This window comes from Parasteatoda tepidariorum, chromosome 4 (assembly GCF_982258835.1).
Source record: "Parasteatoda tepidariorum strain Cologne lab strain chromosome 4, Ptep-v5.0, whole genome shotgun sequence".
Classification (NCBI taxonomy): Eukaryota; Metazoa; Arthropoda; class Arachnida; order Araneae; family Theridiidae; genus Parasteatoda; species Parasteatoda tepidariorum.
Window position 1 is genome coordinate 369,513 of NC_141758.1, and position 26,916 is coordinate 396,428.

The 26,916-nt window shown below is 28.6% G+C and overlaps 1 protein-coding gene across 5 annotated transcripts in view; it reads right to left on the bottom strand.

Moving 5' to 3' along the window:
* Positions 1–26,916, bottom strand: part of ScsbetaG (Succinyl-coenzyme A synthetase beta subunit, GDP-forming) — a 42,134-nt gene that overhangs the window by 6,269 nt on the left and 8,949 nt on the right. For all 5 annotated transcript variants that reach the window (XM_087160491.1, XM_087160490.1, XM_087160489.1 and 2 more), the window contains 7 exons: positions 26,648–26,738; positions 18,548–18,700; positions 17,437–17,526; positions 10,085–10,181; positions 7,868–8,029; positions 4,970–5,112; positions 4,296–4,416 (listed from right to left, as the gene is read on the bottom strand). In XM_087160491.1, coding sequence (XP_087016617.1) covers positions 4,296–4,416; positions 4,970–5,112; positions 7,868–8,029; positions 10,085–10,181; positions 17,437–17,526; positions 18,548–18,700; positions 26,648–26,738 — 857 coding nt within the window. The remainder of the gene's footprint in view (positions 1–4,295; positions 4,417–4,969; positions 5,113–7,867; positions 8,030–10,084; positions 10,182–17,436; positions 17,527–18,547; positions 18,701–26,647; positions 26,739–26,916) is intronic.

The window sequence follows — 26,916 nt, forward strand, 5'->3', positions numbered from 1 at the left end:
TTATATAAACATTATTAGAATTATAAAAAAATATTGTTTAAAACACTGAAAATATTAAAGAATTTGTTTTAAATATGTTCAAAGAAGAAAAATTACTATTGTTTATCTAGTTTACAACAAATATATTACACAATAAAATAATTTGCCACGTTTCTATTTAGCTTATATTTGAGCCCCATATAGAAAGAACAAAAATCCCATTTCATTTTAAAATTTTGTTTTGAAATATTAGTTAATTTTATAAAATAATAAATAGAAAATAATAATAAGTAATAATATTAGTTATCAGTGAAATTTTAAACTGATAGGCTACCTTAATACTTTCCTTATTTTTTCATAATTCAAAAAAGAATATTCTTAATTTCTTATTTATTTTAATTTTTGTTAGAAGCAGGAAATGTTTTAAACAAAACAAAAAAAAAAAGTAACTGCTGATTTAAAGTATTTCACGATTGCCATATGTATATGAAAATTTTTAAGTCATCAATTGTTATCAGACACATCTATACAAGTTCTATTGAGATAATGATTGTAAAACATACATTTCCTTTGGTCACGGTGTGGTCTTTCTTCAGGTGTTTGGAATAACCATTATTAAGAATTTTAAAAATGACAGAAACCAAAATATATAATAAATAAGAGGACCACCGAAAACATATTCTGACTGATAACACAACAAAAACCAGGAAATGTCACTCTGCCTGCTGTGGAAGAGGCGGGGATATTTCCGTATCCGTTATCTTTAGAGAAGGAATAACAATTTATTTTATGCTTAATTACATTATGACAAATGCTAAAGCTCTCAATGGAAACATTTCGTTGGAACTTGAAAGAAAAATTTGTCTCTGAGAACTTGAAGCAAGAGGCAGGAATGATACCTTTCTAAAAAAGATCAGTATTTTATCATGATTGAATATTTGAAAAGTGGAAATTGTTTCATTGTGACTAAACTTCCTGTTCAGGGTCAAGCATTCAAAACCTTCTGATAGATGCTCTCTCCTCTTTCTACAAATATTTTTAAAAAATTTTAGCTTTCAACAGTACTTTTTATTTTCGGAATAAATTAATAATATAATTGCTATTTTTTTTCACATAAAAGAAAATTTGTTTCACGGTTTCAAAAATTTTGTTCAATATAATTACCAATGAAGAAATTTACGTATACTTCCATCTTTTTGTGCACGTTAGATTTAGAGTTTGAAAAGTTTAATTAAATTTTCCCTTCAACACTAGGAAACTGCATATCACTTATAGTAAAAAAAAGAGAACAATATTCTGTTTTAATAATATAATTATGATTTTTTGATTTTTTAATATTAACATAATTTAAAATCTTAGAAGATAACTATTTTAGAAAGGGGCAACATAAATTATTTTAGACCTTAAAATTTTTAGAAAAATAAAGTTTAAATTGTTATAAGTTTTTAATTATGTTACTAAATTTTTAAAACAAATGTATAAAATATTAAAAAATATTTTGAAATATTAAACTATGGAATTTTTCAATACTATAAAGTAATTTTTAGCTCACAATACCAAATATTTTATTGATCACATACGTAATAATTAACGATTTTACTTTAAATTATTTAGTTAAAATTTAATACTGTTTATTTCTCGAGCAATGTCTTATCCGTTAGTATTCGATACTTTCATTCTGTGATTTATTTATTTGTTTTACCGGACATAGAAGGGTAAATTATGCAATGTGAAATTTCCCCTAAAACAAATTTTAACTTTTTCCATGATTCTTAAACAACTGTTTTTATAAAATTAAAAAACTGAGTGTAAATATGAAGAGAGAATAAATATTTATAGAACTTCTAAAAAATTCAGCTAAACTAAATATATAATTTGTACATCTTTTTCTTTCTAATTAATGCGTAAAAATTACAGACTGATTTCGATTGTATATGATCATCTGAATTTGTAACATGAAAGCAATACCTTTTTAATAAACTTTACTTTTGTAACTTTGAAGTAATACATTTGAGATTAGCTGAGTATTTAAAAATATTAAAAATTCATCATCACTATCAATTTCATGAATTTGATTCTTTTCTTCTTCCACCTTACACTCAGATTCAGAACCCGAGTAGGTTTCAACATCGAAATCATACATCAACTTATCGATTTCTTGAGTGAGTGGTCTCACTCTACGTGACATCTTAAAATGTGAAAAATTCTTTCAATGAAAAAAGAATAATACAATACTAAACGGAAGCAACAAATTAAAAAATAAATAAAAATTTCATTAAAACATTATCAAAAGATTAAAAAAACTAACAAAAACGTAACTAACAAGTAAATTAACCGAAAAAAATAAACTAGGATTCGCTAAAGATCATTGCTGAAAAGATCTCGAATGTAATGTAATTAATACTACACAGAAAAAGAAAGACATTCTTATTCCTTAAAACTCACCAACTAATAATCAAAGAGAAAAATCTTTCAGTCAATTTGAATCGAAAGCGAGCAGCGTTAAATCCTTTTTTTTTTTTTTAACATTAGGCCAAAATTATATGGGGTTCCTGAAGAAATGACAGGCGCAATGGAGGTCTAGGAGAAAAGGGGGAAGAGAACTACTGGTACAACTGCTGATCCAGCGCCGCAATGAGAGGAGTTTTTTTTTACCAGTACCAGACCTGCCAACATTGTAATTTGCATGACCTTACAATTCTGAGCTAGTGTTTTACTCGACATAGAAAGTGTTATTAGAGGACCTTTTTAGACAAAACTAAGATCTGTGACTAAATACACTTGTCAATTTTGAACAAATTTAAAAAAAAAAATTTCATTGTGAAAACAATAACGAAAAACTTTTTTTAAATCTTGACTATTTTATTATACAGTTGTTTTAAAACATATTTACACTCAATCACAATTTCAAAATTCAATTTCTAGATTAATACAAAAAGGAAAAAATTAAATACACGTTAGACTTAATTAAAAACAATTATTGCTTTAAATGTTCATATGTAGCAGACTTAGCTGCTTTTAAAAATCCTTTACCGAAGGTCTGCTCATAGCAACATCCAGTTTGTGTGGTTATGGCAATTAGAATGTCCTCTACAATGAACGACGTAAAATGAAATGCGTCCTGTATTACATCGTCATCACTTCCAGGCGCAAAATATTTACTAATACTTTCATTTTTATTAACACATTCCGCTAAAATCCTTATGTCTCTTCGTATCTGATCATTTATATCGCTTTTACCGCCATGTGCTATTTTAAAATCTAGTTTGCAAACATTACAAAAGGCATAGTGCTGCGATTTCTTGGACTTAATTATGCAAGGAAAGCTTTTAAAATAAAATTCTAAAAATATCTAATCGTAAACTTTAGTTGGCATTATTACAAATTTTAAAACAAAATCATGCTGCAATCCATGCGCAACAAATGGTAAATAAAACCATTACCGTTGCCAAAAAGCGCTCTTAATCTAGCCCGTGATTACCGGTCATGTGATTTCCTACATCAGAGTTCTCACCGGCTCATTGGTTTACGATTGTTGTAGCGTCACGTGATTGGCTCTCAAAACCAACCAGATTACAACTTGTCAGGGACACATTTTTTTTTGATGAGTTTCATAACTGGTATTTAAAATCTTGTAAACCTTTCGTTTCATGATTTTAAGAAGCATGCTGTTAATTAAATTTTTTTTTCTTCTTAAAAAAAACAACAACTTAAGAGCTATAAATGAATATGCAACCGTACGATTTTAAATCTTGTCCGCACAACCATACGATCGAGTGAAATACTGTACACTGTACGGTGAAACCGTACAAGTTGGCAGGTCTGCATATGCTGTACCAGCTGCAAGCAAAGGGTTAATTTTATATTTACACATTAAAAAAAATTTTTTTTACATACAAATTATAACAATGCTTATTTTTAGGTCTTAAAAAATTAAAATTTGGCAAGTCAAGATATTTCAGCTTTGAACAATTATGAAGTAGCCATAATTTATGGTATTGGGAAAGTATTTGGACAATGTTTTGTTTTCGTTAATCAGTGTATTTTTGTTTTTTAGTATAATTTATTTATTGTTAATTAAAAATACTTGAACAGATGAGATTGCTTGAAACAGCTGAGATGTTCTTTCATTTAATCAGCTAGAGTTTCTGGGAAACTTATTATTGTATATAAGCATTTGCTTTTTACATATTATTATTGCTTTTTATGTACATAAAAGAGTAATTTTTTTTAAAAAAAATTTAATTAAATAAAAATATGCATTAAGGCTCTGGAAATAGATATAATAGTTTTTAGTATAGAGTAATGGCAGATACCTTCAAGGCGGACAACCAGGGGCACTTTCAGTTGAATATTTCTACAGGCATTGGTGATTCCCCGAGCAATGATGGCACAGTCCACGATTCCACCAAATATATTAACTAAAACAGCCTTCACCTGCAAAAAAAGAACCAAACTTTAAAGGAAACACAAGGTGAGCATAGTCTAGAATAATTTTCAGGATGACTACTCAAATCAAGTTTTAAATTTCCCTGATTTTTTTAGGTTAGAGTGTTTTCTCCCCTCTAAATGAGTAGGATATATAACTAAGCCACCAAGAAAAGTGTCAATATTCTAAAATATTTCATTTAAAATGTATTTTTTGCTAATATATAATTTTAAAAACAAATATTTAAATAAGATTTATTTTAACAATTTAGCAAGATTTTTTTAAATTTTAATGTCTTGGTATGAGATTAAATTTTTTTACTCAACTTATGAATATTTAAATATATTCTAAACTAAAAATATGAAAAAGTAATTCTATTAACTCATTCAATTCATCATTTTTTACAAAAAAAGTTACTTGCTAAATTTTATCCATAATCGGCAATAATCACAGAGAATAATTTTTTTAATGAAGAATGTATTATAATTTTTGTCTAAATACATCAATTTTTGTATGCAAATATTGAACATTGTATTATTTTAATTCAAAAGATGAAATTACTTTTTCATCTGAGGTGAGTATCCTGAATGCCTGCAATACTTGATCCTCTTTGACTGAACCACCCACATCTAGAAAATTAGCAGGATGTCCCCCATACATGTGGATGATGTCCATGGTTGCCATGGCAAGGCCTGCTCCATTCACTACAAAAGAAAATACAAATAAAGATTCTATTTATGCACACTCCTAATATATAATACAGAGAATGAATTTTTTCATTCACTAAATTCAAATGACGCTTCTGAAAATGTTTTTTCTACAGTAACCTTAAAAACAAATCCTCAAGGATAAAATAACTTGAAAATAGGCTGGAGTAATTGTGAGCCTAACTCAAAAATTCTTAAAATTTCTTGAATAAAATCATTATTGACGCATTTTAAAAAATTTATGTATTTGTAAATTGAAATCATTGATATTTTCAAAACATGAAATTCTAAATGAATTATACGCAGCATAATTTAAATGAATAATTATGTATAAGTTTACTTTTATATTTAATCGTATTTATTATTATTAAACACATAACTACAACTTTTCTAAAAAAAAAAAAACAGGGCCGGGATAGCCTGGTTGGTAATGTACTGGGCCCATGTAGAAGAAGTTGCGGGTTCGATTCCCGCCAGATGAAGTAAATGGAGACTGATGCACATTAAATCTGGTGAGTTACTAAGTCTTCCAAGTTCCCATTACAAATCATACCTCTGGGAGTATTGATCCAAGAGTTTCTTAGTCTTCTGGATTGGTTCAAAATGACAAGGCTGCAGAGTTGAACATTAGTAGTCGTAAATCCAAAATTGGGTTGGCTATTCAACGATGGTTATAAAATAAAAGAAGGCAACATGTTAAATTTACATTTTTTTTCCCTTTTTCTCAATATTTCTTAGTTTACTTCAAATATATTTAAAGTTTTAAACTTATCTATGAGAGACATGGAAAAACATTTGAAATTTATAAACATATCTTTCTTTTTTTTGCTGATAAAAATAACTATTTAGAGATAAAAAATAAAAATAAATCTTGAAAATTAACTTATAATGTATCTAGCTTTCCCTTATAAAGAAATAAAATAAACTGTTTTTTTAAGTTTCATTGTTGAAAATTGAATTCTTAAGTATCTACTACGAAAAAAATATTTACAAAAAGAAAGTTCTATAATAAAATTCATACTTCTAATTATTTTAAATAAAACTTTTAGGGATTTTTATACTTGAATTCAGTAGCAGCATTTACGAAGCTACGAAAGTAGTTTTTATAGCTACTAAGTAGTTGCAAAAAATAATAAAAAATACATCTAAATCTGTCTAAAATCTAAGTTAATTAATGTAAGAACATTTTTGAAAACTAAAACACAATGAACAATTAAAATAATCAATACAATAGCATGGATTAAAATTTTAATTATAGGTTAATAAAATTGTAAATTTTAATTGAAAGGTACTTATAATTGAATTTTATTCAATTCAAACGTTTGTAAGAACAGAAGAAGAAAAAAATGGAAAAACTAAAAAAAAGCAATGAGTCAAGATTTTCTATTTATAAAAACTGATTATAAATAAGATGGATAAATAGATTAAAAAAATATATAAATTACGATGGCAAAACAACGAAATTAATAAAAAACCAACACTAAAAGTAACTAGCAAATCAATAAGCTAATTAAAGTTATTTAATTAGTCAAGTTACGCCTAAATTTAATAAACTACTTGAATTTGGACACTGATTTTTGTCATAGTTGTCTTCAACTTAATATGAGAGGCTTCCTCCCCCTCAAAACTAAATAAAGCCAAACTAATATAAAATAAAATTAAATATTAAAAAACGCAATATATATCATACCTAATTATAAGTTTTAAAAAAAATATATAAAATACAAGAAAAACTTATTAATCAAATTAGATAAAAACGGCACTTAAAAATTACTAAACTGAAACCATAGTTAAAAGAAACACTAACATAAACATTAAATCCCAAGAGACCAATTGTGTGTGCCTGTCCCTCGCTACTGTGGAGTAATTGTAGATGTTTTGTCAGAGACAGTTTGGTCTTAGGGATGTAATAACTGTTGCAACCTGGGGTTTGAGACTTGTGTTCATCTAGAGAGTCTTAATCGGCTAGGTGATTTCATCCTTGGTTTTTTTTTTCAGTAGCTTAAAAGCATTTCTTTTTGAAAATTTTTTAGGTGTGTTATTTGGGTTATTTCAAGGGTTTTTCTAGTGGGTTCGAATAACAAGTGAGTGAAGAATACCTAGAAAGTCTATGTTCAGGGAAAGTTTTAATTTTCCTAAGTAGGAGCTAATATTTTTCTGGCTAGAATATGTCTCACCATAATGCAAACTTTAATGCCATCACTAAGTCAGTACCATCAAGGATGATCGGGAGAAATGATTGATAAATAGATTGAATGCACAGCAAGAGTGAATCATAAGTTATATAGAAAAACAAGCCAAAAAAGACATGTTTTCCTCTTGGAGTTGGCATGAAAGTATCCTCTACAATTTGTGCTGCTTGGCAAAAACATTTGATTTAATTCAAGCTATAAGAACAAGACATTCCGATAAATAAAAATGGCCAATGAAATTTAATTTTTAATTAAATATTAAATTAACTGTGATGGACAGAAAAAGGCTGTTAAATGAATTTTGGCTACCATCTCATCTACATTGGAAAAGATTTTGTTGTCATATTTCATTTATCAAATAATTTTTTTTTTTAAATTCATAAAATTTCGTCTTTAGTTATCCACCTACCAATATAATTAGCCTTTTGGACAATACGATGCTCATAGTATATTTTTCAATACTGTTTAAATCATAGTTAATGAGGAAACAATTTAAATGTGTCAAAAAACCTATTGACAACAATTCAGAATAAATTGGGGGGGGGGGATGTAATTCTTACCCATACAGGCAATATTGCCATCCATTCCTATGTAATTCAGATGATACTTGGAGGCATCTACTTCACGTGGATCACTCTCAGAGTGGTCATCCATCTCAAAGATACTTTTCTGTCGGAATTCAGCATTATCATCAAAGTTCAACTTCGCATCAAAACAAAGAACTGGCAAAAAAGTAAAAGTATTTATACACATTTTTTAAAAAAATACTATGACAATAAATAGAAATATATTAGTAAATATTTTAGAAAAACAGGCATGAAATATAAAATTAAGAGATTTATATGGAAAAAAAATTAATCAACACAAAGCAGGAATTCTACTTTTTTTTGTAAATAAATACTAAATTTTTTTCTAGGTTATTTAATTTTACTTACTTATTTATTTTGGTTGCAGTTTACTTTTAAACATTGCAACCATTCAAAATAATTGTAAGTAAGTGTACTGCTTCAGAATTAATTCACCCAACTTCCGATTTTGTTTGATTTCAATACAATTGAAAAAAAATAGGATATCACTGAAATGAAATTCGGGAATACACTTGAGAGAGAAAAAAAAATCATGTATTTTCTCGCATAAAAAGATTGTTATCGCAAAGAATCACACATTTAATTTCCGAGTGCACAAAGATTTAACATTTAGAAAAAATTACGATTTAAGACTGAATAGTCACGACTAAAATGGATCATTAATTGATCACTTAAAAGCCAGATTTAGAAATTGAGGATCGTGAAAATATTCCATTAAAAATGAAATCAACATTTAAAAAACTATGTGAAAATTCCAAACTGTTGAAATGGCGATCGACAAAACTATGTAGACTTCAAAAAGTAATTCTACAAATGCGAGATTCCTGTGCATGATAATGTAGCATTAAAAAAGAATGAAAATCGTTAACAATAACTGACAAAAGTGAAACTGTATATCCACATGACATTGCGAGTGAATTGTAAATAATTGAGTGATCGATTTGAAGTTTGCTGATCAAAATATCGCATTTAAACATCGAGATGTTAAAAACGAAGTGAAAATCCGTTTTAGTATGTTCAAAACAGAATACTATTTTCCTTGCCAGAGGACATACTAGAGGGCACCACTGGATATATAACTCTCTCTAAGAACAAAATTTTTTTGAGAGCTTCGGTGTTACTGGCGAATAAGAGATCGCGTAATTGACGTTAATTATAGTCTATTTGTTATTTTTTATTGAATTAGGGATGATTCGATATTTGATGTTTACCCTAAAGCAGTGTTTTCATCGCAGAAAAAAAAATGGGTGAGAATTTCTCCCCCTTTCTCAAAAACAGGGTGAGATTTCAAAAAACTAAGTGAGATTTCAAAAAAATTAAAAAAAAAAAAATAAAATAACACGAAGAGACTTGAAAAAAAGATTATTTCTTTAATTATAATACATTTTTAACATCTTCTAATTTTTAAAGCATGGAATATTTTTGTTGCATCATTATATGGAAAATGTTCTACATCTACTTTCTCATCAGCTATTCTCATTAGGTTGCTCAAATGAGTGTTTGTTTCGTTTTGATCATTTCTACCCACATTTGTTTCATTTTCATTTGTCCGTTTCGGAGTAGAAGATATTGCCTTTACAAGGTATTTGTCCATCGTACATTAATGCACAAAAAATTTGAACTTCTTACATGGAGAAACCTTACCTACGGTAAACACGTGGTTGCAGAGAAATGCGTTCTGAAAGAGGTTCCGTGGTTCGGTAGGATGGTGTTCTGTTGTTCTTAAAGGTTCTGAACAATAATGGTAAATAGGGAAGCTAGATAATGGGGCAGATGTTGAAAATAATGAAAGATCCAGGAAGAAAAGTGAAACGGATTTTATTCTAAATGCCGAAATGTGAAATTTTTTTCAAAATGCGAGAAATTCACGAATTTTGAAACAGGTTTATAGAATGTGCGAATTTCTCGCGGAAATAATTTTTTAATGCGTGAAAAGAAAAAAATATGCGAGATTCTCGCGCTCTCGAGCTGTATTGAAAACACTGCCCTAAAGACCAATTATCTGGAGAAAAACTTTTTTTCCGAACTTGCTGAAGTCCTGACGACTCCAGATATGGGACTTTCCACTGTGTATATATAAATATTGTTGAAAATAAGATTTTTATACTTTTCTAGAAATAGCAATACGATGCGAGAAATGGAACTATTGAGAAATACGATGAATTAGATTAAAAAAGATATGACACTCACCTTTCCTATTTTTAGTTTCTCCAAAAGGATTAATTTCGATTTGTGTGGCATCTACTTTGATAAACAAGTTGTACAGCTTTTTTATTTGGTCGGCAGCCTTTTTGAAGAGAAAATTCATTTTTTTTATCATATTGTATATGAAGTAACATTTCTTAAAATTTCCAACTTAAATTTAAATGTTCATTTTACAGGGGGTCTACTCAAAACAATTTTCAAACTTCCCAGACCCAAAGCAAAAAAGTATTTTTTTAATGGCGCCATTCTAAAGTAATTTTATATACATAAGGTATTATAGTCATGATATATACTAGTTAAAGTAATTGCATGCATCCATGTTTTGGACAGAACATTTTTAAGAAAATAATGTATTTTCAGTGAAAAAATATCCTCTTTTCAGATAAATGTAAGAATGAGTGCTTTATATATAAAAGAAAGCTATTGCATAAGATAATGCAATGTCGAGCATTTATATGCTGTGAAAATGTATTTTTAGTTTAAATTATAAGTAAATGTACATTCAAACATAAAGCTGGAATCTATTTGTTTAAAAAAAAACTAATTAAAAACGCAAAATATTGACACAAATTTACCTGTCAAGTCTCCTGTTTTTTAACGAAAACTCGTGTATTTTACAACTATCTCCTGTTTATCCGTATATTCTCAAATTTTTCCGTATGTGTTGAATAAATTAAAAAAAAAAATTTTTTTTTTGGCGATACAATATACGCTGATGATGGCAAAAATATTTCTCTTATTCCTCAACAGATGGTACTAATGCAAGTACTTCAGTACGTTTAGTGTTAATAGTTGAAGTAATTATAAATAATGGTTTAAAAAATCTTCTTAAGATTAAGATTTATATACATAATTTTTACTTCGCTAAATATAGGTAAGAATAAAGTAATGTAAGAATTAAGCCCACCAAATTATGTTATTTCCAATTCAGAATTTCTCCTTTTGACTTGATTAGTCTAAAAAATGTTGCTAGTAAAATCTTCATTATTTTATTTCTCCAATGTTGGCAGGTATGTACCAGTTAAGATTTAAATCTAATAACAGATAGGAAAATAAAAAAGTTCAAATTTTATTGAAATAATTTTTACAAATTATTTTCTTCAATATTTCTGTTCTTTTAATTTTCAGGAGTATAGTAATTGTATCGATATAAACAAGCAGAAAAAATCTGAATATTTTAAAATCACAAAGAAAAATAAAATTAATGACTTAGATCTTTAATTAAGACATCAAGTTCAGCTCTTTGTTCTTTGCTTCATTTTGTATTTTCTTTTTTTTTCACTTTCACTTTTTCACTTTTTTGGAAAGACATTCTTTCTTAAAATTAGACTAAACGGTATCTGATGCTTTACTTTCATTAAGACTGCACCTTGCTGCAAAACCCATTTCCACATCAATGATTGGTAAAATATTACATACCTGTATGATATCAACTTTCATTGCAAAATCCTTCAACTCTAAAACACAATTATTAACAAGTCTCCTCATTAAACCGCAAAGCATCAAATGCATTTCTTCATACTAAAAGGGCGTCATTGGTTAACCAGCCTTGTTAAGAAACCTTGTACTTCCGTTGCCTCCGAAATTTAAAAAAAAAGAAACTTATTTTGCTTCTAAAAGCTCACTGCACTTTAACAATGATTTCACTATATCACAAGTTTTTGTATTCAATTCAACATTATTTGCTTCTGCCTCTTGAACAAAGACTCTTAAGTGTGGTAAGAAAGCTTAGTGCTGAAATCTACCCACTGAGTAGAACATAATTTAAGTGAAGAAACTGTTAAATGCATAAAATTAGCGTGTCTGGCTGGTGAATCTTTAAAAATTAAAGACAGCTTGCTTAAATAATTGGGGGGAGCTCAAACCCCTGGAGAGATAGGACTGTGTAGTAGTAGAAATAATGAACAAAAGGTGTTAAGAACTAGTTTAAGGAAAGAATATTTTCTTTTAGCTGTCTAATGATGTAAGAAAAATTGCATTGGGGGCGATTTTTTAAAACATTTTTTTAGTAAAAAAAAAGGAAAATAAATCTTTTAAAATTAATTTACTTTATTTTGGAAATTTTTCCTCAGGGCTCAGCGCAGGTCATAGTAGAAAAAGTAGTAAAAAAGTGACAAAATTTTTTTAAAAAGTGATAAATAGTGACTTCATTAAAAACATTGTTAATATTCAGGCAACATCCTAATAACCTTAAAAATGAAAAACTTAAAGGAAAAAAATTTGTTTGGATATATTTATTGTTGTAGCTGTTTATTGCATTCATTTACTGCTATTGAAATTTTTTTTTAAAAAAATTACATAATAAATATTTTCTCATTTTTTCCTAACTTAAAAAAAAAAAAAAAAAAAAAAAAAAAAGTTGCATGTTTAACTTTAGTTGCTATGGCTTAAAGAATTGCATTAAAGAAACAGTGAAAGTATACAACAAAAATATTGTTGCTATAAAGTCAATACATGTTGATTGAGATGTGTTTCTCTTCAGGAGTAAAAAAACAATGTATTTTTAAATACAATGTGAACTGGAAAAAAACGTTAAATAACTATAATTGCAACAAAAAAAAGTACTTTTACAATAGAAATGGTGCAAAATGAAGGTGGCAAAAAGTGACTAATGAAATAAAAAATAATATCTTATTAAAAGCATAAAAATTGGAAATGTGTGTGAAACTTGATACATATGACCTTTGTCCTAAAGAGGTTAAATTCGTAACTTGCATATGTATTAACATTGTTAAAAAGATAAAATTTAAAAAAATAAATACGGTTGAAAAATCACGATAGAACCGTTAAAAGTGATTTTTGAATAAATCATTAATAAATTGTTGTTAAAACATCGCAATAATCAAAAATATAATACTGTATTAATATGAAGTTAAATGAATGCAAAAACTGTCAGAAAACATTAATTTACAATGTAATCGAGTGTGTAAAAAAAGTTAACTTTAAGGTAAAAAAGGCAAGTAATAACATCGTATTAAAAAACCACAAGGAAAGGGCTGAAAAAATTATAAAAATTCGCCTGAGTGAAGGTAAACACTGGAAATAAAACTATAAGAAATCACGAGGAAATCAAATATGTCCGAGAACGATTTTGGAATAAATAATTAACAAATAGCTGTTACTAAAATACATGCCAGATAATAAATATCATATTAATTAAAATATGGAGATTTAAAAAACCATGGGAGGAAAAAAAGCTAGTGGACCTTTGTCAATCATTTGACTGATAAAATGATTATAAAACCAAGTAAATTTATGGTGAATCAATTTGAAATTCCACAATTTAAAATTTGTGTGTCACAACATTGTATAAAAAACTACACAATTCGAAAAACTACATAGGAAGAACTACATTCACTCATAGAAAGGAGTGAAAAAATTCTTAAGAACTGACATAAAAATAAAAACACCAAAGAGTAGCAGTCGCTATTGCAAGGCATGCAGTTACAACGCATGCACACTGTTTACTAGTACTCTTGAACACAGTTGAAGAATATGATAACGTCCAAATAAGGTGTGCACGACATCAAACCCAAAACAACACCCATTTTGCCAATGGGTAATAAAAATAAACATTTTATTTACGTTTTTACTTTTGAAGAAAACCTTTTAATCACTTTTAATGTAAAATAAGAACTTCAGGGATGAAATTGGCCAAAAGGCAAAAAAGCTGAATTTTCACGAGAGTAAATCTTAAAAGATTTATGGCACACATATCAGTAACATATTCTCACCCAGTTTCGCTGATGTTGTAATGCCTATGTATAGCAATAATCGTCAATAGAAAAACTGCCACATTTATAGTAACTAATTCAAGAAGAAAACTTACTTTCTACAAGAATCGCGCTAAAGGATCTTGGATTTTAAAATCGTGTGAATATAAATCACGATATTGAAATCATGTGAATGAAACTCGATATTGGATTTAGAAAATGTGAAAATACAAATCATGATGTGTAATTTTCAGATAACGTAAATACGAATTACAATGAATAATTTCTAAATGTTGTGAATACGAATCCATAGTCTAAAGACAAAAATAGATGTTGGATATTACAACCCCAAAAACGAATCATGACATTGGATAAACTCGTGTGAATACGAATCGTTGCACAGAATTTTAAAAATGCCTCAATACAAATCGCCATATTGGATTTTTAAATCTCGTAAATAAGAATCGCAATGAACGATATTGAACGTGAATAAGAATCGCAATGCGAAACTTTTAAATTGAATTGAATGTAGGGTTTAGTGGCGCAAGGTCCAGATGAGGACATGCTGCGCCAAACAATACGGTGAATCCATTTAAAAACCTAAGTGCATACAAAATTTAATTCTAACACAATTGTAATTGATAAAATAGTACTAGTGGGTGATTAAGACAAGATAATCTAATTAAAATCAGATAAAAAGTATGAATACAGTATAAAACGCACGAAGTGAGTAAAATGTACAAATGTGGTAAGATATTTACAAGAGTGTATAAAACAGTAGATGTGTTAAGACTTTTATATGCTGTTAAAAATGCCAACGACAAGCAAAAATGCAAAAATGTTAGGATGGTGAATGTCATCCAACAAATCTTGAATGCATAAAATGGAACTACCAAATAACTTTAAACGATGTTGATTAAAACATGGACACGTTATTAAAATATGATGAATTGTGAGAGGAACGTTACAGGTACTGCATTCAGGGGGAGGTTCTCCGAACAGCAAATGTAGATGTGTTAACCGGGTGTGACCGATTCGCAGTCGAGTGAGTTTAACGTCTGAACTACGCAGATGCAGAACAGGCAAATGGTCCAAATTGGTTTTAACACTATGTGAAACTTTTAAATCAGGTAAATACGAAAATCGATAATTGATATTAAAATGCAGCAACGTCTGGATTACGAAAATACGAGCTATCTTGCAGATGGGTAAAAATGAGAAAAATCTTTATTTTCTGCGCGTAAAAGCTAAAATAAGTAGATATGCGAAAGGATTGGCAGCTACGTAGTTTGAATTTTCTAGATATCTTTCGATATATTATATCTATACATCAAATCGAAATTAATATAATTATTTTATTTCAACTGCTGAATTTTCAGAAAAAGTGGAATATTTATTAAAAAAAAATAATAAAAAAACAACTTTTAGAAAATTCGAGTTTTTGATAAAAAGGCTGAAGTTTGAGATAAAAAAAAGCGAAAAAGGAGAATATCCGCTACAAAGTGGAAAAATCTCATCCCTGGAACTTAAAAGTGTGTAATTTCTATGATGCAAAATTATGCTCTATGAAGCACATTTAAGGTACATATGAACCCTACAGGAAAAGAAAACTCAATTCAAGGAGAAATACGCAAAATTTCACGTTCTGCAGCTCCACAGCAGATAAGAAAACAAAACTTTCATTCCTCGATACAGTCAATGGCTCTCTTGCATATCATTTGAAAGTAGAAATTGTCTATCTTTCTTCAGTTATTCAATCCTCTTCTATGCCCCACCCATAGTCCTTCTTTACTAGAGCAAGAGGATTGTAATATCACGGGTTTAGGGAAATGTGAAATCTTTCTTTTGATTGAAATAGGGGAGGGGGGGGGGGAATTGTGAAATTAAAATTTAAAAAAAAGTGAGATAAGTAACTAAGCCTTAAAAACGTGAATAAAAGTTACTATTTTTTAAGACATTAAGTGAGAAAAGTGACTCACGCCTAGCCCTGAGACTTTCTAAAGAAAAATAAAAAACTTCTTTGACTAATCCAGTAGGGTAGATATCCTAATTTTAAGAAAATATTCCAGAGGCAAAATAACGACCATTACTAAAAAAATGTTCTTTAAAACAATATACAAATAAAAATATGAAGAAATAAATCCTAAGTGTTTTAGTTTCTCATTTATATGAAGTTAATTCTGGCCCTCAGCAGACATAATCTTGCATTTTTTTTGTGGTCACTGTGCGTGCATTTTGGTTTAGTGACTATTATCCTCGGCATTTAATATTCTAATCATGTTTTGATGGTTGACACTTCAAAAAAGAATTTTGGATATAAAAAACCAAACCCTAAAAATCATAGAAATTAACAAACAAATAGGAATTTGGATTTTAAAAAAATGATAACTGCTACATTACTTTAGAAAATTATAGAAAGTTTTTATTGCGAATCGTAGATTGATTAATGATAATATAAATATAATCGCTCTCCCTCCCTCTTTTTTTCTAAAATCACAAGTTATTTGCTGCTGAGTTTAGTCAAATGTAAGAACAAATTTATCAAATGACAATAGCTTTTCAAAGCTTTAATGAACGCTTTAAATCAGCATTTTACCTTTTTTTTTATTTAGCGTCTATTTAATCTTGAAAAAAGTTGCAATCGCACTTATGCAAACACAGCTAATCTTCTATGACCGGATCATATACAATTTGATTTTTGTTAACTCTTCATTTATCTTAAATTTCCAGTTATAAGTACACTTTTCTAAAAATCAAATAATTAAAATATCTTTGTGAAATTAAAATAGCCACTACCTAAGAACACACTAAAAAAATAACAATAATTTTCAACAGAAACTTAATCGTAAAATTATCTTAGTATTCGCTTTGCCATCAAACTTTATAAGTAATTTTTGTAAAAAGATGAAATATTATTAAAGGTTTTAGTGAATCAAAAAAGCGTAACAAAAAAAAAAAAATTAAAAGTTCTTTCAATATTTTTCACCATAAGTAACTTTTTTATTTAATTGTTAGAAGTTAGAATTAAAATAAATATATATATACACATTTTAAACATATTAATAAAATCAGTATTCTGCAAAATAATTTTTTCCCTTAAAGAAAATGTCTGATATTTGCTTTTATAATAATTTGCACAATCTAGTAAAAAATAAATAAATGAATAATTCAATTTTTTTATAGTTGAACATTCAAAGATTTTTTTAATTTTTTATTTTCTATACTGTTTCAAGTTATTGATGTTCCACAACACTATTGACAGAGGTTTAAAAAAAAAAAAAAATTATTGAAAGATTGTCATTGGTCAAACTAAAAATGTTACCATAATTCTTTTATTACAAATAACTGAAAACGTAATTCAAAATATTGAGAAATATTCCCCTAAAATATAATTTCCAATATTTTAGGGAAATAAATTGTTTATAATTGGCATTGTGATTGTTTAAAAAAAATATTTGAAGTCTAAAGAATTTCTCAGTCGAACATTTTAGAAAGTATTCTAGAAAGCAGGAAAAAAAATATTTAATAAAAATAATAATGAAATGACATCAAGAAGATTTCAAACCTAAGACAATTAAAATTTAAGTGATTTTACATCTGATTGATCGAACAATTTAAATATACCTGTTGAAGTAATTCATCTTCAAAATTCAATTTCTGAGCAATGCTTTTAGCTTGCTCATCAGTAATTCCTTTCACGATGTCAATGGGTTCCTACAGATACAGAAAAAAATTACACCAACAATTAAAAAAGTTTCTCTCTAAATTATAAATTAAATTCACGTTTGGCTGAGTAAGATTAATTGATAGTACCAAATAACTGTGTCAAAAGCAATAAAAACTTAAATATTTTTGGGTGTATACGTCAATTGGGTTTATAAGCTGAATCCCTATTTTTAAACCCATCATAATTAATTCTAGGTTTTCAATGATTCAACCAACACCAGAACTCACCAAAAAAAAAAAAAAATAATAATAATACATTACTAACCAAATATAAAATTCAACTTTTCAAAGATAAAAACTTAATTTAAAGAAATCTGTTGAAGATGTTTTAGCTCCACTTTTTATTATAAGGCAAAATGTATACCTAAAATAATATCAAACACCCTCAGGTTCATTTTTGCTATTTCACTGTCTATTAAAGATGTTCTGATTATGATAAATTCTTGATCTGTTTGAAGAGTTTAAATTAAAAACATAGCTGTGTTTCTATTCTTGTACTTTTTCTTTTTTTGCATATTGTTACCTTTTTTATTGAAGACTTTTTCTAAATACACATTATATGATTTTTTTTTAAAAATTATTATTAATGCTCTAATTGTACTCATTTTATAGATAAGATACATTTTTTATAATAAATATGAAAGTTTGAATGAGGGGGGGGGAAGAGAACTGAGGTACAAGTATATGCCCCCACAAAGTTCATTGTACTTAATTTGCAGGTTCAAAAAGTTGACTCATACACCCAAAAATACAGTATTAAAACAAACCCTTGAATCACAATCATACAATGACTACAAATTTAAGGACTTCATTAAATTTACATCACTTTTGAAAAAATTTACATGCATCCAGATTTTAATATCCGACTGAATAATTTTCTTTAAAAAAAAACTTCATTATAAAGATAATTTCAGTAGCATCCAAAAAATATGCATGAAATATTATACAAAAAAAAAATGAACAAACATTGTGGGAGTGAAGACATTGAACGTATTTAAACTGAATAAACCTTATAAATGAGATGAGGTGTTTTGTGGGCCACATCCTCAATGTCCATCCCACCTGCAGGACTGGCCACAATGACAGGGCCACCACTCTCACGATCCATCAGAATTGCCAAATAGGTTTCTCTTGCAATATCAACAGCCTCTCCAATCATTACCTGAAATCAGAATTTTTTAAATTTTATTCTTAAGATATCAAAAGTCTATCGAGGAAAATGTTTACGTAAAAAAATGCTTTTCATATTAATTGTTTGTACATGCATTAGAAATAGGATGGAGATATGAATTTTGATTTCCTTAAAATAAAAAAGGCAAGATTATAATAATTGTGCTTAATATTTTTTGATTTACACATATTAAAGATATTAATCTGTGCCTTTACAATAAACTCATTGTTGTACAATCACATACTTCATAAGAATAACTTTAAAAACGAGATTAGAAATATTCATGGGTTCTATTATTCAGTTTTTTATTCCTTCCCCCCCCTTTTATCTATTATTGTTTTTCTATAAGAGTGATTCTGATATAAACTTAAGATTTTTTTTTAGCATTTCTGAAATGGCTCTTTTTACCCCCTTCACTCAAAAAAACAGTATTATGAAAATTGAGATTTTTTGACACAAAAGAATTAAAAACAGCAATTATTAACATAAGAATAATAAATTAGAAACAATATTTTTTCTTTCAGTTTCTCAACTACTTTGCAATTTCTGTTTCTTTCTTTATGTATATGAATGTTATATAGCTTTTATTAATGTTTTTGAAATAATTATTTCATTAAAACTATTAAATTAAGAAATTGAATACATTTTTCCAACCTCTTTGTATTTTCAGTGTTATTTTATGCAGCTATTACATAGTTGATTATTTATTTTTAATGTTTTTAAAGACAATTACAGTTTTTTCTCATAAGCATCAGTTCTAATAAAACACTTCTTTTGAAATTTTTATGAAACGTTTATATGTCTTATGATCTAAAATGAAACTTGGATCTTAAAGTTGGAATTTAATGAGCAATTAAAATTAGAATATTATTATTTTTATATGGTTAAGATTTGCATTATGAAGTATTTTTAGCAATTAACTCCGTTCTATTTCTATTGTTATTTGATTTTCTTTATGAATTTTAGAAATTATATTATATATATTATATTATTTTAGAATTTTATATATATATACAGTAAAACCTCGTTAAATCGTCACTCAAGGGACCGAACATTTTCGACGACTTAAGCGGAGTTAGAAATTTCTTTAAGAAAACATTGACGATTTTTAATGGACTGCAGTAGGATTCGTTGAGAAAAATTAGATTTTTAGAATGTAATACACATGCAAATAAATGTATAGAAAAGGAATACAAATACTTTTGTATAGTTACAACTTTTTCTTTTATTTCTGAGTGTTAAAATAGCTTAACATAGTGGATTGATGCAGGAATTGTTGATTGCTATTAACCTTCTTTTCCAATATTCCAATATCATCAGCGCCTTGAATTTTTCCTCTGTTGTGCCTTCAATTGATGTTAAATATTGTCTAACTTTCTCTAAGGCTTCTAATGTTTCAGTCTTGCTAGGCGGAATTCTACCTGAATTCTCATCATCCCTATCCTCGCTGGAACTGTGTTGTTTTTCATCTAAAAATTCTGAAGTTAAATCTTTTACAGTCGTTTGTGAACAAATAGCGATGTCATTGTCAATATCAACTAATGCATTTACGTCATTGACACTGCAACCTTTTTCATTAACAAGTTGCAGCAAATTTTCTAAGGGCTCGGGGTCGACTTCTTCATTGAAGATATCTTCATATTCTGCATTGGCTGCAAATCCCGCGTGTCTGAAGCAATTAAAAACAGTTTGCAATGAAACTGAGCTCCAACTTCTATGCACATAATTGATCGCGTCTAAAACACAAACTTCAAACTTTTAATTTTTATCTAACGCTTTTATCAGGTCCTTTACTAGCATTTTTTTGTACTTTCTTTTGAAGTCCCGAATTACCCTTGATCTAATGGCTGAAGAAGTGCAGTAACATTTGGAGGAAGGAAAACGATTTCAATAGCTTTTAAGCTTTCGGGCTGACCATGGGCTGTGCAATTATCGACAATAAGGGCAAATCTTCTCGTTTGGCACGAAAACTGGGAATCCAATTTACGGATACGCCGTTCCCAAATCGTTGTAGTCATCCATGCATTTGAATTTGTTTCACATTCAACTGGCAGAGATTTAACGTTTTTAAAACAGCGTGGCCTTTTGCTCTTGCCTATCACTAGTGGTTTAAGCTTTTCATTTCCATTCATATTTCCCGTTTCATCTAGATTAAAAACATTCGAGGCATCAAACCTGGATAAAATGTCCTTGAGAACACTATTCCTCTAATTTTCAATAGCATCACCATCAACAGCTGCCGCTCCCCCACAAAGCGTTTTAAAAGAAAGACAATTTCTGTCTTTGAAACGCTCCAGCCAACCATTGCTGCAATGGAAATCTTCTATGTTCAATTCCTTAGCAATTTCCATCGCTTTTTCTTTAAGAATGACTGAAGAAATAGGCACATTTTGCGATTTTGCATGCTTTAACCATCGAACTAAAAGCTCCTCAATCTTGTCAAACTTTGATTTCCTCGTTCTCTTTCTATTGTCTTTGCAGTCTGCTTCTTCAATGGCTTGGTTTGATGATAGAATATCACATAAAGTAGTTCTCGGAATATTGTGTTCTTTGGCAAAAGCTGTTTTCGAAACATTTGACTCTTCAAAAAGTCCAATTAAGTTCTTTTTTTCTTTAAGAGATAACAAGGTACGTTTTTTTTCTTTCCCGGAGAAACGTAATCAAATCACAATTTTGTAAGGAAAAAAAATGGCCCTTATAGCAGGGCTTACTCGCTATGAAATGAAGTCCCACTGAAGTGCGTACAATAAAGAAAAATGTCTACACTCGACTGAGTCGGAGCAAGAAGTGAGAACTTTGAACGATTGGCATGCAAAATTCCCAGAATCCAAATCCCCTAAAAGGAAAGAAATGCTAAAAGCTGTAGAGCGAACTTCCTTGGTGGTCAGAAATTCCCCGAGATACTTAAAGTGAAAGGGGTGGGCCTGAAAAGATAACAGAATGGTATACAAAAGAGCGGAAAAAGCTGGTTTGCCATTTTTTGGGGTGACGAGTTATCCGGATTAGAATTAAATTCGATGACAGGTAAAAGAGGGTTATTTTACATTATTGTCTATGAGGCTTAGTCGGGACCATAGGAAAACGACGACTTAAGCGGAGTGACGACTTAATGAGGTTTTACTGTATATATATATATATACAGGGTGCGTAGCCAAATCTTTGAATCAAAAATAAGCACTTTTTAAAAACTTTTCAAGCACTTTTTAAAAACTTTTCAAGCACTTTACAAAAAATTTTAAGCACTCAAAAAATTCATATTCAATCAATGATATTATTGAAAAACAAAAACTTTTTATAAACAGTTTTAGCGTTAAAAAAAAAAAAGTAAATCAAAACAATCAATCAGTACTTTCCCACATCACCGAGTGAAAATTCAACTTGACCCTGAACTCAGAACAAAAGTACCCTTACCACCTACGTCAAAAAAATGTTAGAAATAAAATAAAATAAACAAGAACAAAATTAAAATAAATTAAAAAGAAAAGCATTTCATAAGGATCGGATATTCTCTATCCGAATTGGAGCACTCGGGTTTCGGTTTCAAGTGTGCGCGCATGCGCAAGTCATAACGTGGGTACGACATGAAGTCCGCGTGAATGATTACGTAGGCAACTCCCCATTTTTCGTGAAATGCATGGGATTCACCAGATATCACTGAAGAGCAAAAAAAAATTTCGGAAAAAAAGCATTTTTTAAAAACGCCAGCTGAAAAAAGCACCTTTAAAAGCTTTTAAAAACGAAATCCCCAAAAAAGCACCTTTAAGTACTTTTTACAAACGCTACGCACCCTGATATATAAATAATATAATTTCCGAGTTTTTAAAGGAATAGTATAAGCCTTTGTTAGGCATCAAATTTAAAATTTTAAAATCAAAACATTTGTTTAAAACTAAATGGTCCATTTTGGAAAATTGGCATTTTAAGTGTTCTATTTTTAGGATTCAAGTGGTTTATTGTGTAATGCTGCGTTCATTTCATTCAATTGGCATAATGACATTTATCCAATATAAATAATTGATGGCATAATGTTCAACTTCTTTTGACATGAATTTGTTGGTGGCTGGTAACAAAATGATAGAGACAAAAGACTTAGAAAGTAACAAAAATTAAGTATTTTTCTCTTTTGTTGAAATTCTAACTATAGAAAAGTAATTTTCTTTCAGAGAGTTGCTATATTCTGTATTATTTGACAATGATAGAGTTTAACTTAAGAGGGGGTTTTCAATGTTCCCAACAATGGCAGATTTTTGATTATAATAGCTTTTCTTCTGAGATAAATTTTTTGTAACTGAGAGAGTTAAATAGTTTTACAGTAGGGAACCGATTATCCGGAACAGTCGGGACCATCGCTATTCCGGATAACTGATTTTTCCGGTTTTCTGAATCTGCCGTTTTTTTATTGTTAAACCCAACTAAAAAAAGAAATTTTTTTAAATAATCTTAAAAATAAGAAAAAACAATGAAGTAATACGCTAATGATTATTTCCAAAATGATGGTAAGGTAAACATCTTTAAAAAAAGAAAGAAAAATCGTAAAATCTTATGAGGAAATTTTTTTTTTTTTGAAAATGGCGAGAAAATTTATCGAATTCCGTTCCGGTTTTTTGGTTTTCCGGTTTTCTGATTTCCGGATAACGGGTTCTGTACTGTATTAGTCTATATATTTAAAACTTTTGTGTGCTCTTAGCACCATGTCTAAGAGGTGCATAATGATACACAACAAACAATCGCCTTGTTAGAAACATTTTCTTATTCAGATTTGGAAGTTTTAGATATTTGTCAGCTAAAATCTGGTGAACTAAAAGCTTTAATTGATAGGGATAACATCAATAAAAATAACTTGGAGCCTGTTATTCTGTTCTATTTCTCTAGAATATTGTTTCCAAAAGTAATATTGGAGAAGTGGAAAATTAAATCCAAGAATTAAGTACAAATAAAAAAAGGAAAAAGTGAATAAATAACTTATTATTCACCAATTATACAATTACCTGGTTAAAAAATCGAAAAAGAAGGGGAAAAAAACTCACTAATTGTGCACTTTTCGGCATATTTTAAAAACTGTTCCTGGAGAGTACATAGAATATCTTGCCAATATATAATCATTTTATGCTTTAAAAAATTTTAAAATTATGTAGAGATTTTCAAAAATGATATTTCCATGGCCTTCTAAGTGGTTACCATTTTGTTATTCTGACCGAAGTTATGTACTGGAACACAGCTGATGCAATCGTAACCACCTTCAGTAAAAAACGCTCCTGCTAAATGCCAATGTTTCAAAAATGGAACAAAGTTAAAACTGCACTCTAAACAATTTAATTTTCTTGTCTTTAGACTCTTTAATAGTGAATTTAACAAATTTCAAGTTGTTCGGTTTCCCTTTTCTTGATTTAGCATTTAAATGGTTAAGCTATAAATATGATAATATAGAAAATTGGGAATTTTAGTATTAAATAGTTGGAAAAAAAACTAATTAAGTAAGAATTAAAATTAAAAACTACTTTTATTCTGAAGCTTTTCACTTTTTTTTCAATCTTGACTGTTGTAAACTTTTGTTTTCATTAGGATGGGGTACTTTTTCTAGAAAAAATAAGGTTATATACAAAACTAACATCTTGAACATTTAAGTGCTTGGTATTTTGCCCATCTGGAATCGCAATCATGGCAAAACCTACTTTATTTCTAAAATAATTTCAAACATATGTGTAGTACACTAGCATTTTAAGTCAGTTGAAAAAAAAGTGATTGAGCAAAGGTTGTAGTAAATGAACAACAAAGAAGAACACAGAAGCCTTTTACAGAGTTAGATAAATGCCTTATGTTCTGGGGACGGATATGTGGATGTGTTTATTTATGGGACACTTTTCAACAATCAACACATCTTTTCTATTTTTCAAAAAAAAAAAAAAAAAAAAAAATCCTTTTTTTACATATATATAGTATAGTGACATTATAGGCAAGAGAATTAAAAAAAAATTTCTTTTTTCACCAGCTCTGCATAGGAAAGCTTAACATTTATACTGCTTTAATGAACACCATGGGTGCAAGTTGGAAAAAAGGCCAAGACTGAAAATTTTTTGACTGAAATACCTAACGTACACAATACCCCCTCGACATATGCAAACTATCTAAGAAAGCTTTACCATAATACATCAAGTTTAAATACTGTACAAAAAATATTTATTCATCTGTCTTTTGATAAAATAACAACAGGACATAAGAAAGTAGACCAATAACGTAGATCTAAAAAATATTTTTAAGGACAGAAAAAAAAAAATTCTGATTTCCGTCTCTGAGTCAGTCTTGTTTCCGTCTTACTTCCGTCCGCGGACTTTTTCGAAGGATGGAAGACTTGCACCCATGATGAACACACATAATGTTTATGAGCTAATAATTTGCTAATGATGATGTAATGATTACGAGCAAATAATGTTTCATAGAAACATCCGTAGACCAACATTATTTTAGTTTAAATTGGAAATATATTCGCTAAAAAGTTTCTTGTATCAAAGAAAATAGCATCAGCTGATTTTAATCAAGTCTTTATTTTTTATCAACATTTACTTTACTATACTCCATTAGTTGATTAGATGTCATTCAACAAGTATGTTAAGGACCAGTCGTGAAGAACCCCAATTTGATAATAAGAATACATTATTGCATGAAAATAGACTTAAATCATTGTTATTATTTTTTTTAAATTAAAAAACACATTTTTTTAAACCTTATATCCCTGGAGAATATATTTTTTTTGGACTGAGACATTTTGGCGTACGAGACTTTCATTACACATTAGGAAATCTGAAAAAACTTTAACTCAAACTTTATAATATTCGTACTATTAGAAAAATAAGCTGACTTCAACAAACCCATTATTTGAAAAGTTAAAATTTCAGATACAAGAAGAGTGAAAAGATGTAATTGATGAAGAATATTGTTTTAGGAGAATCCCCATAATACATTAAAAAAGTGGTATTTCAACCGGCAGTTTTATAGAATAATATCTCATGACTGAGGGAGACCATTGCACTCGCTAGTTTCGAAATTCGAGATTGCTTCCCTCACTTGAGTACTAACTAACATGCCTTAATTTAGCTTTGTATATGCTCTTTTTAAAATCAAGCTCTAAATATATGCAACATATCCATTCGCAAACTTTGATTTATAGATATTTCATTCAAGTTATATACATTAAGATTAGATTCACATACATTTCAATGCTACTAAAAACAAATATTTATTAGAATTATCCTATTCACACATTGACACAAGTCCAAACTCATAGAAAGCATAAAAACCAAAGAATAAGGTTAGTAAAGGAAAGGATAATAACAAAGTTTAGGTAAATAAATAAGCAATATATTTCTGGTCAATCACCCTTGATAAAATATGTATTATTAAGCATCATAAAAACTAAAATATAGAAATGTTTGTTTATAACAAACTCTTCACTTTTAATCCTTAATTTCTGCATAACTTTTTGCTAATTTTTTTTCAACATTTCATTACACATGTGAAAATTACTTCTATGAATAGTTTAAACTTAAATTTGAAATCATATTCTATTTCCTTCTTCTCACAACCATAATTTATAAAAAGAATTTAAAAAAATTCTAATTCAATTGGGTCGTTGGCAAGATTACTATTTATCTATGTAAATAAGTGTTTCATATAATTAAAATATTGTTATCACATGTTCATCACTTCCCACAACAGAAACATCTAACATTTTTGAATGAGGTCATTCATGAAATAATCCAATTTCAGTGAGTAACATTTTAAAATACCATCTACCTAATCTTTAGTATATGCCAGTTTAACAGTTGATTTGAATTGCACAGCCATTTTTTTTAATTATATAATATTTCCATGCATACAAATATGAAACATTATCTCAAAAATAAGCTTCAAAACAAGAGCATATGTCTATTGATATTTTACCTTGTTTACAGTTACACCAGATTTTGGAGTTTGTTTAGTGACAAGCTTATGCCCTAACATCTTCTCGACAAATGCCGGAACATCTTCTGGGCTACAAGTAAAATAGATATGCTTTAGATAACAGCGCAATCACTTTTTTTTCTAGATATAGTAATGTAGATTAGTTTTTTTTTTTTATAAAAAAAAGCCTCAAGAATTCATATAAGAGAAAAAGATATAAAATAAACAATAGATACACAGCGCCCTAAGCGTTTTTTGAACGGCGGTTC